The sequence below is a fragment of the Papio anubis genome, chromosome 5 (genome assembly GCF_008728515.1).
Source record: "Papio anubis isolate 15944 chromosome 5, Panubis1.0, whole genome shotgun sequence".
Taxonomy (NCBI): Eukaryota; Metazoa; Chordata; class Mammalia; order Primates; family Cercopithecidae; genus Papio; species Papio anubis.
Genome location: NC_044980.1, coordinates 115,940,655 through 115,960,365, shown reverse-complemented (window position 1 = coordinate 115,960,365; position 19,711 = coordinate 115,940,655). Strand labels below are relative to the sequence as shown.

The following is a 19,711-nucleotide window of genomic DNA, read 5'->3' as shown; positions in this document are numbered from 1 at the left end:
ATTAAATCTAAAATATTATGGCACAAAACAAATCACAGAAAGGCTCACATTATGTTATCCCCCTTGATTTTTCTAAAGAAAAATAATGAAGGTTTCCACATAGTGCAAATGAAAACGAGACACTCAAATTTACTCAGGCAAAGAGAAGACAGGTTCTGTAAAATTAAAGCCCTTTCTAGTATCTTAACTGTAACACTAACAAGTCCCTACATTATTTCAATTAGCAGGATAATTTTTCTAGGGTGAAAATAAGTGCAATTTATTTTGTCATTCTTGCTAAAATTTCTTGTCAAGTCAGACACTGAGTTGAAAGGCCTGAGTAATTCTAGCCTATCTTAAACTGTAACCTTATTTTAAACTTCCGTATTTTATTCCAGTAGAATTTTAAGTATACACTGAGTACATTCCTCAGGTCCAGTCATATTAAATTCTGATGTTAAGCAGATAGAGGAAACCATGTGCAACTAGATTAATTTATCTCAAGGGAAAGGGGGCACATTAATAATTGAGATAATGTTTTCATAAATGTTGGAATCAAATGTGCCTTTTCACTTCTTTATTGGAAAACACATTAGGATAAAATTATCTCATTCTCATCAATAAGACCTAATTGCTGAGAAAGATTGTTTTCTTTGGAAAATATTGAGAAAGATTTTATTTCATATTAAGTCCAAATAGCTAGAAATGTATCATGCATCCAAGTCTTGGAATAAATATATATAACCAAGGCAAGTCATTGTCTGATGCATCCTGCAATGTTTTGTTTTAAAGTATCTGAATTTATTATTGCTTAAAAAACACATTAAAATTCTGATTCTAGAAGACACTGGCAAAAATAAATGACTAATGATTTGGCTTTTAGCTTGTAATCTTCTTAAACTATAAAAACTAAAAAATTACCTTGGCTTATTGCAAAACAAAAACAAAACAAAAAAACTCTCTTGGAATTTCCCATAAACACCCTGAAGAGTCAAAACATATTGAATGTAATGAAATGATATTTAACTTTCTTTAAATTGCTGTATTTTGAAGAACTATGATTATACACAAAGAAAATATTAACTGAAAAAAATGATTACATGTTTACAAACCAAACAAGCTCTCCATGGCTGATATATATTAAATAACAAAAAGTCATTTTTCTACAAAGAAAATAGAGCTTTTAATGATTAAATAAAAGGAGTAACTAAGGTGAATCTGATTGTTTCTGCAATAAGCCTTCATGTGTATAATAAAGTACAACCTTACTAAAAACAATGAACTGTAAACTGAAACAAAAATCCATCATCTACTTGGAAACAGTGACGGGAAAAGATTAGCAATCCATTTATTGTACTGAAATAAAGATAAGTAACCCTGGTAAGATCCATCAGGACCTGAGTATTGAACTTGAAATAAAAAGACATTTCTTCATTAGCAAATGACTTGAAAAAATGTGCGGAAGACAAATGATTACAGTTGCCTTTTAAATAAAATAATCATGATTCAACTGTTTTTAATTTTTTAATACACTTTGTTGACTTGCTATTCTGGAAGACATCTAAAAGAAAAAGTTTTTGAAATGGATAATTATTATATGAGTCATTAAACAATTATTGCCAAACATCTCCTATATACCTACAATGTATTCCACTTACTGATTCTAATATGAATAATATGATGATTTTTAAAATTTCAGAATAAAATTTAGAAAGAACTAAAGAAAAGAACTAAAATTTAAGGAACAATCTAACATTTGGAATACTGTATTACAGAAAGAACTAAAAGTTAAGGAACAATCTAACATTTGGAATATTGTATTATAAATGTAAAAATTCAAACAGTCATGTTTCATAAAAATAAATTATAATGCTTAAAAATTTTAAACCCATACTTTATATCTTAAAAATCATTATGCTAATAAAAATCTGAAACCTATTTTATAAAGTAAGTATTTTATTTTACAAATGGACATTGGCACTAAGTTACCTGGCCCCAGTTAGTCGCATTTCACGTGATCTCCCAGGAAACTGACACATTTTGTATGGCTGAAGTTTTAATATCCCTTCAATTCCCAAATGTATCTTATTCTAACTGTTGCTACAGATAATTAAAAAATAGATTATGTCCTGAATTTAGGAGTTGGATCCTGTAGATCTTCCAAGCATACACCCAGCAAGTCTTTTTTCTAACAGAGAACCAACTCTAAGAACCACCCCAGCGCATTCAACTCACATGCCCTGAACAATAGATAAAATTCACTTTATATCTACTGAAGTACCAAGAAAAAGAAAAACACTGGCTAAATTCCCCACTCTCTTCACTACAACAAAATTTTAACTTCATCAAGTACAAGTAAAGGTAGAAAAGAAAGGTTCCATAGTTTTCAGTGTTAATATACATTATTACAGTCTATATGTTTAGTGGCCTCCTGCCAACGTCCCAATCATTCAAAGCCTTCTGGGGGGGAAAAACCCACAATGAACTGTGAGATTTTTTTTTCATGTTTATGTCTTTGTCCCCTGGCACTCTAAAAATAGATAGGCATCAAAGTGCAATAGTGTTCAGTTTTAACATATTCAGGTAGAGTAAATTTGTACTATTGAACAATTGCTGTACGATTTTCTTAAAAAAATATTGGCAGACCTTTAACTATACGATATTAGAGTTCCTAATAACACCACTGGAACATAAGAAGTACCTGAAAGTGTTTTATAAACTTTAAACCACATTGGAGGTTACAACTAATTAGTCAGAAACAAAACCAAAATGTTTCCAAGACCAGATGCTTTAAGCCGGGGCACTCCAGGAGATAACTATAGGGTAGGTAGCTCACTGGCTTCCATGTTCTTATTTTGGGCTGCCGGGCTGTTGACTCATACACTCAGCTCCTCCTCCATCAAAACAGGCTTTGCAGACACAGGCCTCAGGACCCCATCCCCAATAGTCACGGGAGGGTTCTGGACACCAGGTCTGTTTTTCACACTGTATCTCCACGGCCTAATACAGTGCTGGTCAGAGTGGACACTCATCAAAACTTTGAGTGGATTAATGAGTCCCATGAGTTTTATTTAGTGAATATAAGGCAGCTCACAGTGAAAAAGATCATCTTGACAGGCCAGCAAGCCAAGTATGAGAGACAATCTCTTGCAGAAATGACCCATTAATGGAGCCCAGGGGTTCATGTCAACTTGGCCCCTGGCATTTAAGAAACTTGATTTTCTAGCTATTCCCACTTTATTCTACCACTTGCCCAGTTAGTCAGATTTACATATTGCTTGAGGGTATGACTTCTGGCATCTTGTATTACATAAGCAACTTTCCTTGGATGGAGGTGTCTAAGATTGGTAGGAGGATTACCTAATGATAAGCATCTATCTCTTCAGAAGTGAACCTCAATAATCCACCATGACGTTTTGGGAGAAACCTCAGGCTGACATTTTTCAAACAGGTTATTTTAAAATAATTGCTTCAGGTAAGATTGTACCATTAAAGTATTATCCTCAACTGGGTTACACCAAAGTGTTCAGTGTTTCCACGTTCTGATTTTCCATCTTGATGAAGACTACATAATTTCCGTTCATCAGAGAAGCAGCAGAATTTGTGATTTCTGATTCCCAATATAATTTGCCTACTTTGGGTCCTTTGAAAGTTGTGAAACATGTGGTCTCTCACGTTCAACACTGACAAAATTGTTTTTATCTGAGAAAAGGGGCCAGTCTCTCCTTCCTCCTCTCTGTGCTTCTGTTCCTTTCTGCTCACTACACAGAAACACACTGGAAGTGCTTGGAATGGGACATAAAGGTCACCCAGCTCAAACATTCTAATGCCCACCCTCCTCTGTTCCATCTCCTCAGCTGTTTTCTCTTTTTCTCAAAGTTCAGAGAGACCAACAGTCAAATCCATTCTAGCTGGAATGGAGGTAGGTTAAGGTGACTCTGTCTTCAGACATCTGTAGGCTCTGTTTCCCTGGCTATTGTGTCAGCCCCAGTTCTGTCAGCCTCCTTACTGCAGGTGTCTCAGACACCAGGCATCTACAAGACCAGAGAAATCTATTCTCCGCTACCCTCCGGGAGCCAAGGGAGGCTCTCTTCGCAGTTGCCATCGCCAAAGGCCAGGCTCCCTGCCGGCCAAGGCTCCTGCTGGGTGGCGAGGCACTGTGCAGCGGGCCACTTACCTCCCAAAGATGCTGCGTGTTCCTCACGGCGCCTGCCTGTACCTTCTCTGGGGGCAGAAGCACGCCTTGGAAAGGTCCAATCCAGGTGCCTTGCTGGATCCTCTGCGCCGCGCAGATGCCGTAGGCCAGGCCGGGCACTGTACTGGTGCAGAGGCACACCTCGCGAGGCAGGTCCCGCAGCCACTCCGGCAGCTCCGGCGGGGGTGCTGCGGCCGCAGCGCTGCTGGTGCCCACGAGCCGGCGCAGCGAGTGCAGTGGCCCGTGCATAGGGCACTCGCCGTTGCGGTTGTCCGCGCACATATCGCAACCTGCGGGAGACAAGGAGGAGGAAGGGAAAGGAGCGGGTTAATCCGGCCGCTCCGAGGGGACCATCTTTGAGTAAACTCCCGAGACAACAGCATCATCGCCCGCCTGGGTAAGCCACCTTCGAGGAAGGTGATGCCTTGGGGGCACCAAAGCAACTCAGAGGAGGAGGAAAAGAGAACCCTCGCCGCTCCCTTGGAATTCGCCGAGCCCAGATCTGCCTGGTACCGGGCCAGGACTCTAGGCTCCCCAAAAAGCCTTCGGATCTGGGAGCAGATAGCATGTCCGCTCTCCACGGAGCCGAGAGTTCCAGACTTCTCCTTCCCGTTTCAGTCTCTCTGCATCTCTCCCTCTGTCTCTGTCTCTCTTTGTCTCTCTCTTCCCCACTGTATCTCGTTGCTTCTGACCCTTTCGCCCATTCCTAAGGTTTCTATCCGGAGTTTCAGGATGTGTTTATCCTTGTATTGCGGGAAAAAAAGCCCGTCTCTTGCTCAATCTGCTAACTCGAAGAGATTCTATACTATTCGTCTGGATATTTAGCTTTCCTCTTTTTACAATTACACAGGAGACGATTTAAATTCACCGGACGGGGGCGGGGGGGGAGTCTATCGCGGGTGCCATTCACACTTCCTTCGACCCAGAGACTCGGAGTCTTCCTCGACTGCCTCCCAAACGCCCACGGGACAGGGCAGAGCAGGCCTGCAGCCCAGTAGAGCAGGAGCCGCAGCCCCAGGACTCCAAAGGCGCGCCCGCACTGGGGTCCCTCAAGCGACCAGTCAGTTCTCCCCCAGGCACTGAAGCAGGGCGGGGACAGGTGGGGCAGGGTGGGAGACGGGGGTGCTGTTCTGGAGGGTTTGGTGTATACGCTCTTCCTAGACACCGGAAAGAAACGAATAGCAAATTTAACGATCAGCGTAATTGTTAGAGAAGGCACCAACTCCTGCCCCGACGGCTGTTCTCCAGGCTAAACGCGATTCTGTCTTGCTATGCAATGGGTGAAGCTGTTGATGAAGCTCTCTCTCTCTGACACTCCCTAGAGCAGCCTGCGCAAGAGGGACCCCCACCCTCCGGGTCGGGCGGTAGTGGGCGCCCAGTATCCCTCCACTCGAACTGGGCGGGAAGGGGGCAGGCGGCCACGGGAAACAGAGCCTGTGGCGACTGCGCTGTCGGATCGCAGCGCCCTCCGGGTTATTAATGGGCCTGGAGGAGCCGCCGTGTCTGCGCCTCAGCGGTGAGGGCCTGCCCGGAGAAGGTGGCCTCGGCGCCCGCCGGCGCGACCCAGCCTCCTTGGCCCAGCTTCCCTGAGGAGCCACGGCGACCCCGCGCAAGTGTCAGGCCTATGGCACTGGGCCTGACACCTGGCGAGTCCCGCCTGGCGGACACGGTGAAAGCTGGCCACCGGTGGACGTGCCAGCGCGGGGCGGTGGGTGGCCCTCGTGGCATCCAGGCACCTGCCGTAGGCCTTGGCCGCAGCCAGGCCTGGTGGATCACCCTGGATGTGCCTTATCTGCGCTGAAATGGCCGAAACGCCCGAGAAACTTGTGAGTCCGTATGGAACTTTTGTGTAAGGAACACCTAATCGCAACCCAGCCTGGTAAGGGAACCCTCGATTTGCCATTTGCTTCGCAGCAAAGGAGGGCTGACTATGTAAGCATCCTGTCTCACTGGAGAGGGCTCTAGCCAGCCAAGCCTTCCCTTCAGTCAGCAGCTACTACTCCACTCCTCCCAAGAGAGCTGAAGAATTAGGGTCGCAAGCTTCTCAGAAATGTCCCCAGACCTCTGAGGTGAAAAGCAACAACTTGTTTCCCAAAGTAGAGAAGTGTCCATGCCGCTGGGTCTCCCTCACACAAATGCCCCTTTCTGTCCCTCCTCTACCAGCAACACGAACTGTTGTTAAAATTCTTCCAGACTCTGCTTTTGACCCCAGGGCCTGGATGGAGTATTCTCACACTTATCCGTATGTCAGCCCCTCTGAAACACACACACTTCACACACCCTCTCAAGCTTATTGATTGTGAAAATAAAAACTTCAAGACATTTTGGGAATTACATGAAAGACAATAAACACAATTACAGTGCATACTATGTGTGAGACACCTGTCTGGAACCAACAACCAGCATATTATCTAAGTATCACGATTCCCATTCTGCAGATAAAGCAATTTCCAAGCCCAATTTCTAGAACCAGAAGCTAGAAATTGGCAGAGAAAGGATTCACAGCCAAAGCTGCCTGACTGCAAGGCCTCTAAACCCAGAGATTTTTAAAAGACTAATGAAAGCTGGGAGAATTTAACATTCAAACTCATGACTCAATTGAATTGAAATATTTCACTGAAGTAACTATTTGGGGGCCATGAAAATTGCTGTAGCATGATTGAGTTATAGAGGTTTCCCTCTTTCCCACACTCTTGTGTTTTCAGACATTAAAGTAAGAGAATGGATAGGAAAATACATAGATAATGTCTATAATTTTGAATGTTATTGTCTGACCTCAGAGACAGCCTTTCAGCACCTTTGCAAAAATAGGTAAAAGCAAATGACAATAAGCAAAGGCAATATGCCCATGGAAATAGAAATAAGTCACTCCAGGGAGTTGCTTAACTTTTTTTTTTTTTTTTTTTTTTTCTGCTCAACTCAATGATGCAAATGGTGAGAAGCAAGAGTGTTTAGTGTTCATTCCCTAGCAGCTTGTACCAGAGATTGTCAACTTCCAACATGGTTCTCCACACGTCATCCCATCAACTACATCAGCATAGGTACCACTACCCTCATAGACAAAAGCATACTTCTAATATTTGTAATGCATGATAATAAAACTGTGGCTAAGGCCTTTCTCCAAGAAGTCCTCTAAAGCCGTCTTCAACTTATTGTTTCATTTGTCTCCATAAAGAGTTGAAAAACTTAATAGTAGCATTATGCTACTATTAAGAGTGAATAACTGAGGCTCTACCAATATCTAGAAGACTACCTGTGTGTTAGGTCCACAGCAGGCTAGACAAAGTCAATCAACTTTAATTAGTGCACCCAACAAAGGTCTTCTTAATTTGTGAACCACTTCATGCTATATCAAAATATTCTGCCAGAAAAGTTGACCAACTGCCATCAAGATACATGTTATATTCCAATGTTATTTTTTAATACACAAAATTCCCCCACCTGAAACATTTGGGTTCTAACTTATGTCTGAGTCTCAGGGTAGCTTGAGGATATTCAAAACAAGTAACATTTCTTGGGGTTGACAAATATGCTCAAGACAAACATTCTAGCAGAGTATAAACACCTACATGAAAAGGTTTGAAAGAGAAGTAGGCTATATGCCCAAACTATGTATAAATGTATATATGTCATTATATTATATATACACACACAGAGCATTCCAGGGCAAGCAATACATAAGACAACTACTTAAGTTCCTAACAAGGAAGCAAGTAAATGTTCATACTTTCTCTTAAAATCAGGGGAAGAGTTTTTGTACAAGTTCATAATTGTTATTCATAAATTTTTTTTTTACATTTGTGAGAGATACTTTCATATGCTCTAAGCAACACACTTTGAAATGCCATTTTAGCATTAGGTAATATAAGAGACCATGGTTCCTTTTCTATCTTGAATAAATCTGTCAATGCTCCTGTTTAAGGGTAGGGAAGGTGCTGTCATTAGGTTACAGACTTGTTCACCTACTGGCATCAGAAGACCAGGCCAAGTGCAGCTAAGAGCAGACTTTCACTCTTAATTTCCTATCCTTCTGTATTGTTTCAATGTCTTTAAAGTGCAATAGATCTTTACAATATATCTATTTTAAGGTAAAGGCAGCAAAGCAGACCATGGTTTTCTTTTCTGGAATTTCATTTCTCGTTCTAGGAAAGGTGAAATATAAAACGCTTCTGGGCTTTTGGCTTGTGGAGAGGCCAACAGTCACGTGTAGGCGCGCGGGGAGTGCGCGCTACACCACATCTTCACTCCCCAGTACCTGCCCGAGGCCTTCGCTGGCTCTCACCCACCCTGTACGTAGGAAATCAAGGAGGAGGTGAAAAGCTTGCTTCCCCGCCTGGACGGCACTACCCACCCGGGCTGTAAATCCTCCCCTACCGCCGCCAAGGTCGTGGCCCTCAGTCCCACAGGCCGAGACCTGAGGGGCCGGCGTCCATCGATCCCAGCCTGGCGACGAGGACCCGGGAGTGCAGCCTGCTGGCAGTGCCGCGTGCGCCCTGGGCGGGGAGGGGCGTGGGGGCTGGGCAGCCGGGCAGAGGGTAGGCAGGCAGAGTGCCCGGACCCGAACCTCCCGCGTGGGGTTCACGCCCCCGGGGCTCCAGCCTGCGCTCCCCCCACTGCCTTCTCGAGCTATAGGCTAGATGGGATGGCTGAGGGGGAGCGATGGGCGGGGTGGGGCGCCCAGGCCTCAGGGCCGAAGGCTGAGTTTTGAAGGTCCCACCCCGCTCCTGCCCACGAAAAGCTCTCTTCTAACATGAGGCGTGGCCGCCGACATCACCCACGATCCGACGTCCCCACTGCACCCCGCCACCCACCCGGCTCTCCTCCTCCACCCGGCAGGGGTCTTCCAAGCCCCGGGAGAGGGTCTAGAAGTAGATTCAGAGGCGAGGCGGGTTTGCCTGGCCGCTGGAAAGGGAGTCAATTGATTGCAGTCTCGACCCTGCGGGGCGGCCCAGCTCGTGGGAATCCTCTCAGGAACTCTCCCTCTAGGCGAGTTTAAAGCTCCCGGCGAATCGCAAAAGCTCTAGGCGTTCTTTGCCCTGCCTGGCTGCCGGCTTGGCCCTGGGACCAAGAGGGAGAGACAAAAGGAGGAGGGCAAGAAGGTGGGAGGGAGAAAATGTGGGTCTTATTTGTCTTCCGATGACTGTATTAATAAATTAAATGGGAGCGCCAGTTTGTGAGGGTGAGAGAATATTGCGCGGAGATAAACCTCGCCGGCCCCTGCCCCTGCGAGGCTGCCATATACAATGCAGAGATGATGAATAGGAGCCGCGAGAGGAGATCGAAGCGGGTCTGGGCTGGCTCCACTCTCTCCTACAAAACTATAGGGCAATTAATTGTGGCTTGTCCCCTCATCCTTCATCTCCTGGTGGCACATATCGATGGAGATTACTGCTGATGGACCATTTTATCACCTTAAATAAACAGTCGCCACCTCTTCTAACCTCAATCTAATATATGGCTCTGTGTTCGGTTTCAGGGCGCTAGATAACGAAAGATGTAAAATAGCTAAATCATGTGTGTTACGGGATGAGGCTGGGCTTACACACACACACACATACAGAGAGAGAGAGAGAGAAAGAGAGAGAGAGAGAGAAACACAAAAGCCCACGCACTGAAGCCAAAGCTTTCTCCCACCCGGACCACTTCTGAAATCTAAGGTGCTCGCTGGTCTTTGATAGAGGAGGCAGAAGGGGCGCAGTCTTTGCTAGAAGGGGCTGGTCTTTGATAGAGGGCAGAAGGGGCGCAGCGGATGTTCCCCGGTAGCACGAAAAGCCTGCTGGTGTGCCACAGGGCTGGAAGCTGCCCAAACAGGACCTGGGTTTTCCACCTGGGTGGGGAGGGACTAGGGAAGGTCAGAAAACACTCGCCCTCCTTTATCTCTTTCCTTGACCCCTTAGCAAGCAACCCGACAAATCAGTGTTAGGCTCAGACTTCCTTTTCTCTCCCCAGCCCCTCTCCCTAAACCCTTGGAAAGCGTGGCATTCCCAGTAAGGGAGCCTCAAGCCCTGCTCCCACACCCATGCACACAACGGCGCTGTTTCCAGCACTGTTCCCTGCGCAGGAGGGTTCCAGTAAATCGGGAGGGGACAGAGACCCCTCCCACAACTGGGAAAGTTGCAAGGTGGTCCAACTCTCCCCGCAGACACCCAAAGTGGCTCAGTTCCCGCCTCCCTCCCAGGTCCTAGGGAAGCACATCTTCACAAAAAAGGCATGAAAAACTAATGGGCTCTGCTGAAAGAACAACTGAGATGCTCCTCAGACATGCCAGGCACACCCATGACTGTCTCTCTGTACTTTTCAAGAGTAAGTGACAATGTTTCAGGCAACACACCAGCTCCCAGAACCCGGGAAGAGGCCACTCCGATGAAGCCTGACTAAATCAATGACTTCAGGCAGCCCAGCAGCAAATGAGGGCAGAAATATTAGAGGGGGAAGGAAGGGCCCCATCCCCCATTTATATGGCAGGAGGCACCACTTGATTTTTAAGAGAAAGCAGCAGCAGCAGCAGCAGCAGCAGCAAAGCATTCAGAGCTCTGGTGGAAAGCGTACTTCAGTCCCAGGGTAAACTGATACGGAGTTAGTAATACATTGGAGAAGCTCACCCGGGCTAGCTTGCAGTTTCTGCTGTTTTAAAATCTTTTAGAACGAAAGAGAGCCACAAGCCCCGTCACTGTAACATTTGTCATAGATGCCAATAAAGTTTCAAGGTGAAACTAGTGTTCCTAAGTTCTTTTCTTACAGAGCAATGATATGTATTGCTGATCCTAGGCAAAAAGTTACTTCGCTATAAGGGAAGGGAGAAGTAAGGAGGCACCCCCTGCCCTACCCTGCCCTTTTTATTTCACCTTGTGAGAAAACGAGAAAACAACTCAATACCTACCCTTTTAAGTATGAAGTGAGAAAACGAAGCAATGCTAAGTGGTCACTTCACAGAATTCTTTTAGAGGGATATGACAAAAAAAAAAAAACTAAAAGAAAAACTAGGGAAATCTATACATGATAAATTAATAGGAGCTTCTCTCTGCCTCCACCCCCACTCACATACAACTCAAGAATGAGGAGAAGCTTCTCTTTTTCACAGCCTTTCAATAACCATTATGCCAACTTCCCCTGCCAAAGGAAATGACTTTCCCAGTATTTGTATTTCTGACTTGTTTAAAGCCCCTACGTAGATTAAACTCAATCACGTTTCATCTTTGTAAAAGTATATCCCATGGCTTCAAATGAGTGCCTAAGCTTACTTGTCCAGAGAAGTTCCTGGAAGAATGGGAGATCTGGTCTCCCAGCATTACACAGCGGTATCTCAGCTTTGTATTTTCTTTCTCAATTGCCCTTTAATTAGGGAGCAACGTGGGGTGTAACTCTAACAGGACAATCTAATTTTCTTTTTCTTCTGTCTTTTCCCCTGCACTTCACACACTGAAACAATCTAGTTGGCTCAACAGGAGATACGAGAAGATTAACACAATATAAATCATTTAAATAAAATTGTAATTTATTCTCTCCAACCTGAGAAAAAGTTACCCAGGCAATAAACTGGTTCAATACTCATATATTAATTAGGAATCTATCCTAATTCTTTCTCGGATTAGTCTAAGTTTTCTCTGGTGAAAATGTATTAAATCTTCAGACTGCATTGTGAACAGTACAGGAGCTCAGCACACAGTCAGGAATTTGGGGTGTACTGCTGGTGACTTCTCTAACATATATTTAATTCAGAAGTGAAATTGCAAGACTGATGAAGCAGTCTCAGCCTGCAATGGCTATATTTCACTTAGCAGTAAGACATGCCTTTTTCAAGGCACTTTAAAAGTCTCTATTTCACAATTTAAAATAATTGCTTCAAAAACACACATTCAAGAAATTCAGTAGGAGATAAGTATTTTTTGAAATCTGTTGGGAGACTATAATTTTGTAAAACTTTCTGAAACTGTGAAATACAAGTCTTCTCAACTGCACAGCAAAATTAGAGTTGAAACCACTATTTTAAGCCAGTGCTTTACCCTCAAACTTTAAAAAGAAAAAGTAAATACGATTACTCTTTTTGTTGGTAATTATTATCTCCGTCACAACTATGTCCAACATAATGAAAATATTCATAGACCTCAATCACGAGGCAGTTGCCCAGTGGTTTTTTCCTCAAATCAACGACTTACGGAATCCTTTAAAAAGCTATAACTGAACTTATTTTGCTTTAAAACGAATTAAGAAGTTCACAGAGCAGTAGACATTTTGCAAGAAGCAACTTATTCAAAATTGAATAAAAATAAATGTTTTTAATTAACTTTACTGATACAGAAGCCAGACGAAGGAATGAGATGAAGAAAATAGCTGAATGAATGCTGATCATTCAAATCCTGTATTGCTTTCAATCTGACGCTCTTAACATACTTTAAATGGTATCTCCAGAAGTCTCTGAAAGTAAGTTTAACAATCCCAACACAGTATAGGTGTAAACACAGTATAACTTCTGAAATTATCAAAAAGAAGCAGGTATAAAGCAGTACATATTGTTTGATCTTCATTTAGAGTTTTGCTTCCAAATCGCCAAATGGAACTGTACTTGTGATAAGCGTTTCAAATTGTGGATACAGGAACCGAAGCTACAGGAATCCTGATGTTTAGTTAGGCATTTGCTATTAACTTGGAGGAAGAGGGGAGTAAGCGTCTTTTACTAAATTATAGTCACCGTAATTTCTAAAAACAAATAAATAAACCAACATGGGTTATGAATGTTTGCGGGGTCAAAGGTGCGCGGATAAAGCGGGATCAGCTGAATCAGCGGAGAACAGAAATTTTCTTCTCAGTAAGTAGCAGTCTTTTTTTTTTCTTTTCCTTCTTTTTAAATGAACAGTAGATCTAAGAATACTGCCTGCCTTCAAGGAGAAACGGACTCAATATCAACCAAAATTCCTACTCTGGTGAGGCCTCGCCAGCGAACAGCTTCCGGCCGGTTCCCCCACAACCCCGCGGCCCAAAAATGACTTGCAGTCACCACCAGAGGTGGGGTGGCGAGTAGCAAAAACAAGCCCTGGTCTGCGTACTCCCCAGAAACGCTGAGGGTCCCTCCCTCGTCCCGGCTAAGGTCAGGCAGGGCCGGTCCCAGACACCCCCTGTCACACACTGCCACTACCCGTCTGGCCCCGGGCACTGTCCAGCGGGAGGGCAGAGGTTTGTTAAGCCGGGTCCACAGGAGACTCCAGCCCCAAACACTTGGGACTGTGAAGCAGGTGAGGAGAAGGAGGGAGGGAGAGGGAACCCCAAAGTGCCACCGGCCGTCCCATCCGTTCTCTTTCCTTCTCCAACGCCAGAAAACTTTTGTCAGAGATCCGGGAGGCGCCGGCCAGCGGCCAGGACCAGCTGCTCCCCCCCGCCCCCGTGTCACTCCTATCTGACCCGCCTCCCTGACAGGCGCCCGCGCCCGCCGGCGCCCCGGGAAAGAGCGCGCGGGCTGCGGCTACGTACGGTTGTTGGGGTCGCTGGTGTGCTGGTTGAGCGGGATGATCTCCATGCGCTGCTGGCCGTACAGGTAATAGTCCAGCTCCTCTGCGCTGCAGCGGAAGCGCAGGGCGCCCCGGCCATCCCCGCCGCCGCCGCCGCCGCCGCCGCACTTGGTGGGCCCGGGGCCGGAGGCGGCGCCGAGGCACAGTTCCTTGGGGGGCAGCGGCTCGGCGGCGACGGCAGCGGCCGCTAGAGGAGCGAACACCGGCAGCTGCGACACCGGCAGGGCGGAGAGACCAGCCAGCGCGGCGGCAGCGGCTGCAGCAGCGCAGGAGGAGGCGGAGGATGCGGAGGTGGAGGAGGAAGCCGGGGTGGACGAGGCGGAGGAGAGAGAGGCGGGCCGCGGGCGCAGGCTGTCGGGCGGAGGCTCGGCGCGCTCCGGGGGCGGCGGCGGCGGCGGCGGCGGCGGCTGAAGAGGCTGCGGCGCGCTCAGGGGACCAGTGGCGCCGCTGCCCTTGAGCGGGCCGACGCCGCCGTGAGGGAAGAGTTGCTGCCAGTGCTGCAGGTAGGCTGGGTCCACCTTGAGGAAGGCCGAACCGCCGGGGTCTCCGGGCTTCAGCATGTCCGACGCCTCGAACTGGGGGCAGAGGGCAGGGAAGAGGGGGCGCGTGAGTTGGGCGAATGGAGCCGGGAAGAGGGCCGCTGGGACCCTGGAGAAAGCGCCCGACCCGGTGGTTCAGCCGGCGGCCGCCGGGTTTCGCGGCTCCCTCTTCCCAACTCCGCTGGGGCTCAAAGTTTACTCCGAAGCTGCGGCGCCGCACAGAGGAAGCTGTGTGCACCCCGCTCTGCCTCCCCGATCGCAGCGTCCAGCTCCAATCCAGCAATGCTGGGGCCCGACAGGAGGGCGCTGCCCGGTAGAACTCGGCTGCAGGACGCAACCCCCGCCCTCAGCCAGCGCCCGGAGCCGACCTGAGCCGGGGTGGCGCAGCGCCCGAGCCGCGCTGGCCTCAGATGCCAGAAGGCGGAACAGTCTCGCCCCCCGCCCCCAACCTAGGACCACCAACCTTCCTATCTACCAAGCCTTAGACTCTAAGTCCCAGACGAGCCTCACCTTACCTGAAAATTCGGCGCTGCCGGTGGGTGCGTGAGTGTGTCTCGGTGAGCGTGCGGGTGTGCGGAGTGTGCGCCTTGGCTGCGCTACATGCCCCTGGGCAGCGCGGGAGGAGAGTCCTAGAGATTGTGCCGCCCGGAGCCCTCCCGACGTGCGAGCGAGAAAATTGGAGACCCGCGGAGGGCGCGAGAGCGCGGGCGGACCTGGGCGCCGGACTGAACCGCCGTGGGCTGCTGCGCTGGGCCGCTGCCGCGTCCTGGCTCCTTGGCTCCACGCTCTGGCAGCCTCCCGGCTGGACACGTGGGTTTTACGACAGCACAAAATACAAGAGTGTGTGTGTGTGTGTGTGTGTGTGTGTGTGTGTGTGTGTGAGAGAGAGAGAGAGAGAGAGAGAGAGAGTGTGTGAGAGAGAGAGAGAGAGAGAGAGAGAGAGAGAGAGAGAGAGAACGGACGGAGAGGGGAGGGGAGGCAGTCCAGAAGAAGAGGAGGGGAGAGGGAAGAAGGAAGTTCTAACTGGGCCCGACCCACACCGCCAGTGCGCCTTTCCCGCACAAACTCCTCCGCCCTTCCATCCCCAGTTTTTTTGGCGTGACGTCTCCCGCTAGCCTGTTGTCTCTTTCTGCCCATGATATGTCTTTTCTGGGTCCCAGCTCAGTGCCCTGATCTTAAAAGCAGTGGAAACGCGGCAACCGGAATGCATCTCCGCACACGCTGTAGTGTCGGCGCTGGAGCAAGCCCGCGCTGCCGAGACCGGGTTTGCGCTTTTGCCCGGCTCAGTTTTTCCTGGAGTGCTTCTGGGTGCCAGAGTCCACTCGCCAGCCACTCAACCTCTAACATAAATCCTCCGGGGAGAAAAGTTGGGGTCGGAGCGGGACGGGTTGCGCGCTGCAGTGAAACCCTCTGTCTGCAGCCCAGGAGGCAGGCTTGTAGGTGCAGGGAGGCGTGGGACCGAGGGTCCTGGGACCGAGAGCAGCTGGTCCTGGAGGGACTCAAGCCTGGTCGTGGGGCTGGGAGGTGGCTGCGATAGAGTCTGGACACCACCCAGCGTTCTGCCGACCCCCTCTCGGGTTGTCTTCTGGAGGGCTCTTTCCCTCTCCTTGTTGGGGCCCGGAAGCAAGTATCCAGTGTTACATCTGGTGGCACAACTGCTATGGGACACGGGCGAGGCTGTTTGCAGTCAGCTGCCTGCGGCTGCCCCCGGAGGTCATGCATAGGTTTCTCTACCCAAAACCTGACGTTAGAGGGACAGGGTGGGAGTGCAGCCCCACCTCCACCATGCCCTCTCCCCAGACTTTGTGCCAGGGCAGCCCTTCGATGCAGTCTGGCGCCCACGAATTAGGCACTTGCCCCCCAGCTCTTCCTGGCATTTTCGGTAGTAGATGGTAGAGGGCACAGGCAGGATGTGTGAAATTGACCAATTCAGGAGGTACTTTCCCATCGCCGGGGTTCTGGCCATACCTCAAAGAGAAGAAACGGCATTTATCTTTCTTCAAACAACCTAACTTATTTAGCACTTGCCAGTCTGAACAATTAATAGCCATTCTTTCCTGATTTCTGCTTGTTTCTTTTTCTTTTCCTACCACTCAAGTTGTCTGAGCCTGAGAAACGTGCTGTTTAGACTTCATCCGGGTCTCATGCAGGATGCTTCGATGTTGGTTGGAACAGAGTTGAACCGAAAATGTTTTGACTGGCGTCGTTATGACAAGGTCATCCATCATTGTTGGATAGATTGATAGCACCCAAGTTTAAGGCAGACGCCACGAGGGAAAACCCACGGCGCTGTGGTCCCGGAGGCTAACCAGGCAGTCTCCGCAGACTTCCAGCAACTCCATCGGGAGGAGAGGATGAAGTTCCAGGCCCGCTTCAATTAATCTGCTCGCAGAACTGCCGAAGAGTGGTCTGTCGGGCCACGGGAGAAGAAACAAATGCTGTTTCTCACACTCTCCTGGTTCATTGCTGAGAAACCGGGACACTCCTCTGTTCTCTGGGAGAGACAGTGAGCTCCAGGGATGGAAGTCCGGACTCCGGCGGCGGTCCCGTCATCTGCCTTCTTGTTTCTGCCCAAACCCAGCTACTTCCAAGTGCATGGTCCCCAGAACTGGAAGTCTCAAAGAACTTCTACCAGTCCCAACCCCGCCTCCCCCCTACCCCTACCCCCTGCCACCATTAGAAAGGATTTTGAAATGCTAGTTGGAGCAGCTGCTTCGGTGGCCTCATGCCGCCCACACTCTGGGAAGCAGAGGGGGCAGGGTTCCTCTCGTAATAAGATTAGCTGACCTGTTAATGAGAGCTTTGGACGTGCCGAGCGCGGGTAGGCGCTTTACGTCCATTTAATCCACCTAGCAACCATGCGGGGAAGGCATTATCATTAACCCCCATATTGTAGATGGGGACCGCTGAGGTTCGGAAAGTTTAGATGGGTTGCCTAAGGTCACGCCATTAATGAGTAATGGAGGCGGATTCAATTCAAACACCGTTCGGTGAGGTGCCAAGTGCATCTACTGCCCACCCTAGTCAAACCTGTAGCCACTCGGTCCAGACTGACGCCAGAGGGGGTACCATGGGAGAGATTTGGCTGCGGGGGCCAGGGAAGAAGCTGAGAAGGTAGCGAAGTCCCCCTCGCCCACTACGTCTACAGGTGGCGTACCTGCGTTATCCGATTCAAGCTTCCGCCCCACCCACCCTGGGCACAAGTCGATCCCGAGGACCCTAAGGCCCAGAGGGTACAGGGGCCTCCCGTGAAGGGGGCAGGAGAAAGTTTGAGAGAGAGCCCCGAAGGCCCGGGAGCGAACGAAGAAGTCTGGAAGGGAATAGACCGGGAGTCTGGACCTCCCGCGCTTCTCCCCAGCAGGCCCACGGCGCCGGGCTGGGCACCTGCCTCCACAGCGGCTTCCCGGATGCCCGCGGAGTTCGGCTGAGGCTGGGTCGGCGTGGTCCCCTCCCGGTGCGCAAAAGGGCGCGCAGCGGCGTAGGCGGGACCCCCGACGCTACGCGCGCTCTGAGGGGCGCTCCCCCCTCACACAGTTGACCCTGGGCCCGCTTGGTCACGGACACCCTGGCGCGTATCAGTAGTTTTTAGAAAGTGAGCCCACCGACGGCAAGGACATGCACCCCCTCAAATCCGCTCCCCCCACCCCCTTCAATACTGAGAAGACCGCGGAAACAAATCACTTCGACCACTTAGAAAGCGATCAAACCTTTATAAAAATCCATGGCTCCCAAATCGATGGGTGAATATTTGCTGGGAATTTGTTCCAGAGGAATAAATAAGGAGCCTGAGTGTATTAAATGCAAACGGGGGGACACGGTGGTGTTTTTCTTCATTGATTAACGACCTCTAAAATAAAACAAGTGGGAAGAGGAGCCAGGATCGATAAATTACCCAAATTCATTATTTTCTCGAGCATTTTCGCCCCGAAAATTATCCTTGGGAAGCCCATTGTACCCTGAGCTGGGAGGGGAAGGATGGAGCTGGAGGCCAGGATAGGGAGGGAGCAGCAGAAGGGGTAGGAGGAGAGAAGGGGGTTCTGTCCAGGAGACCCTCTTATCTGATTTCATTTGACATACAATTCAAAAGTTTGCCTTTCATATTAATTATGTTTTCTTGATGGGGGAGTGGAACAAATGGTCGGTTGCCTTTGACAGGACTCCAATAAAGGATTCAGCAGCTCTCCGCTCTGCCCTGGGTGCTCCTGCTTCTAGGTTTAAGGTCACGGGTGGCTGAGTTAATAATTCATTAATATAGACATTTATTCAGAAGGGTTCGCTGAGATCCACTCTTCCTGCCTCCTCCCAGAGATTTATTTTCCTAGGAAATGGATGGGGGTGGGGGGTGGGCTGCAGGTGAAAGGAGAGGGGCGGGAAGAGAAAAAGAAAAATGGAGAGAGAACGGCTGGATAGAGCTAGGAGGAATCTTTGCTAAGCCATATTAGCAGACAGGTCCCTTGAGCCTGCCAGCAAAAACTTGGTTGAAAATGTGGTATCCAAACAGCACAGAGACTCTGGCCTGCGGTGGCCCTTTCTCCTTCCATACCGGTTCATTCGCTTGTTCAGAAAGCTCCTTTCCTCCATGGTTTGGGACCAGGGAAGAGCCTTCTCACTGAGGATCTTGGATTGCAGGCAAAAGGGGAAAGCGCTGAGAAAAAAAAAACCAGGACCCCACCCCCATCCCTATGAGATTCCCAAGGGAGGAGCTTTGAAACTTGCCCAGACTTGGAGTCTAAGGGAACCTCCTCTCCTAAGGGTACAGGCAACTTCCGGAGGACACTCTACCCCTCAGAAATGGGATCATGGAGAAGGGAGTTGGAGGCAGAGACTGAAAGTAAATAGTAAGTAATACATGAGTAATGGTCAGATGGGAATAAGTGCCATGAAAAGCAATAAAGAATAGAGGGAAAGGGAGTGCATGTAGGTGGAAGGGGTTACATATAGTGGAAGGGGTTACATACTGTTTTACATATAATGGCCAGGGAAAGCTTCTCTTAGAAAGTGAAATTTAAATAGAGACTTGAAGCAAGAAGATGCCAGTTTTCTCTCCAGAGCAGGATATTCCCTGCCCTAACCTATAGCCAGTGGCTAAAGCAGTAAAAGGGACCTCTCCTGAAGAACTGTCAAAGATTTGCCTCCTCGCTACTGGCCACACTTGCTTCCCTTAAGCTGCTGTGTACTACTTGATATCCTTTCAATACCTCCATTGACTATTCTCATCAGTGGGAGTCACCTAACTTGCTGGTAACTTAGACCCTGACACAGTGACCCACCTCCAACTATCTGGACCTCAATTTCTTCAACAGTCCAAAGAAGGGGTAGGACAAATGCAGTGTTCTATCCTAAGCTTTTATGAAGCAGCTACCGAATTCTGACCCCCCACTCTATTACATATTTTATACCCCACTCCTGCATCCTGTGAGTCTAAGATGTGCAGGGTGTAAAATGTATTGCACAACTGAAAACTGGAAAACCCTCACCATTTCTTTTAATCACTG

General features: G+C 48.6%; 1 protein-coding gene and 1 long non-coding RNA gene across 2 annotated transcripts in view; one reads left to right on the top strand and one right to left on the bottom strand.

Annotated features, from left to right (window-relative positions):
• The window catches only part of PRDM6 (PR/SET domain 6), a 104,499-nt gene extending 89,376 nt beyond the window's left edge, over window positions 1-15,123 (bottom strand). Inside the window, exons 1-3 of the mRNA XM_003900042.4 lie at window positions 14,732-15,123; window positions 13,640-14,252; window positions 4,157-4,464 (exon numbers count right to left, since the gene is read on the bottom strand). Of these exons, the coding sequence (XP_003900091.2) occupies window positions 4,157-4,464; window positions 13,640-14,237 (906 nt within the window). The 5' untranslated portion in view covers window positions 14,238-14,252; window positions 14,732-15,123. The remainder of the gene's footprint in view (window positions 1-4,156; window positions 4,465-13,639; window positions 14,253-14,731) is intronic.
• Window positions 13,930-18,021, top strand: LOC108586403. The gene is made up of 2 exons (XR_001903695.3): window positions 13,930-14,180; window positions 16,315-18,021. It is a non-coding gene; the product is annotated as an uncharacterized LOC108586403 (long non-coding RNA).
• The last annotated feature ends 1,690 nt before the right edge of the window (window positions 18,022-19,711 follow it).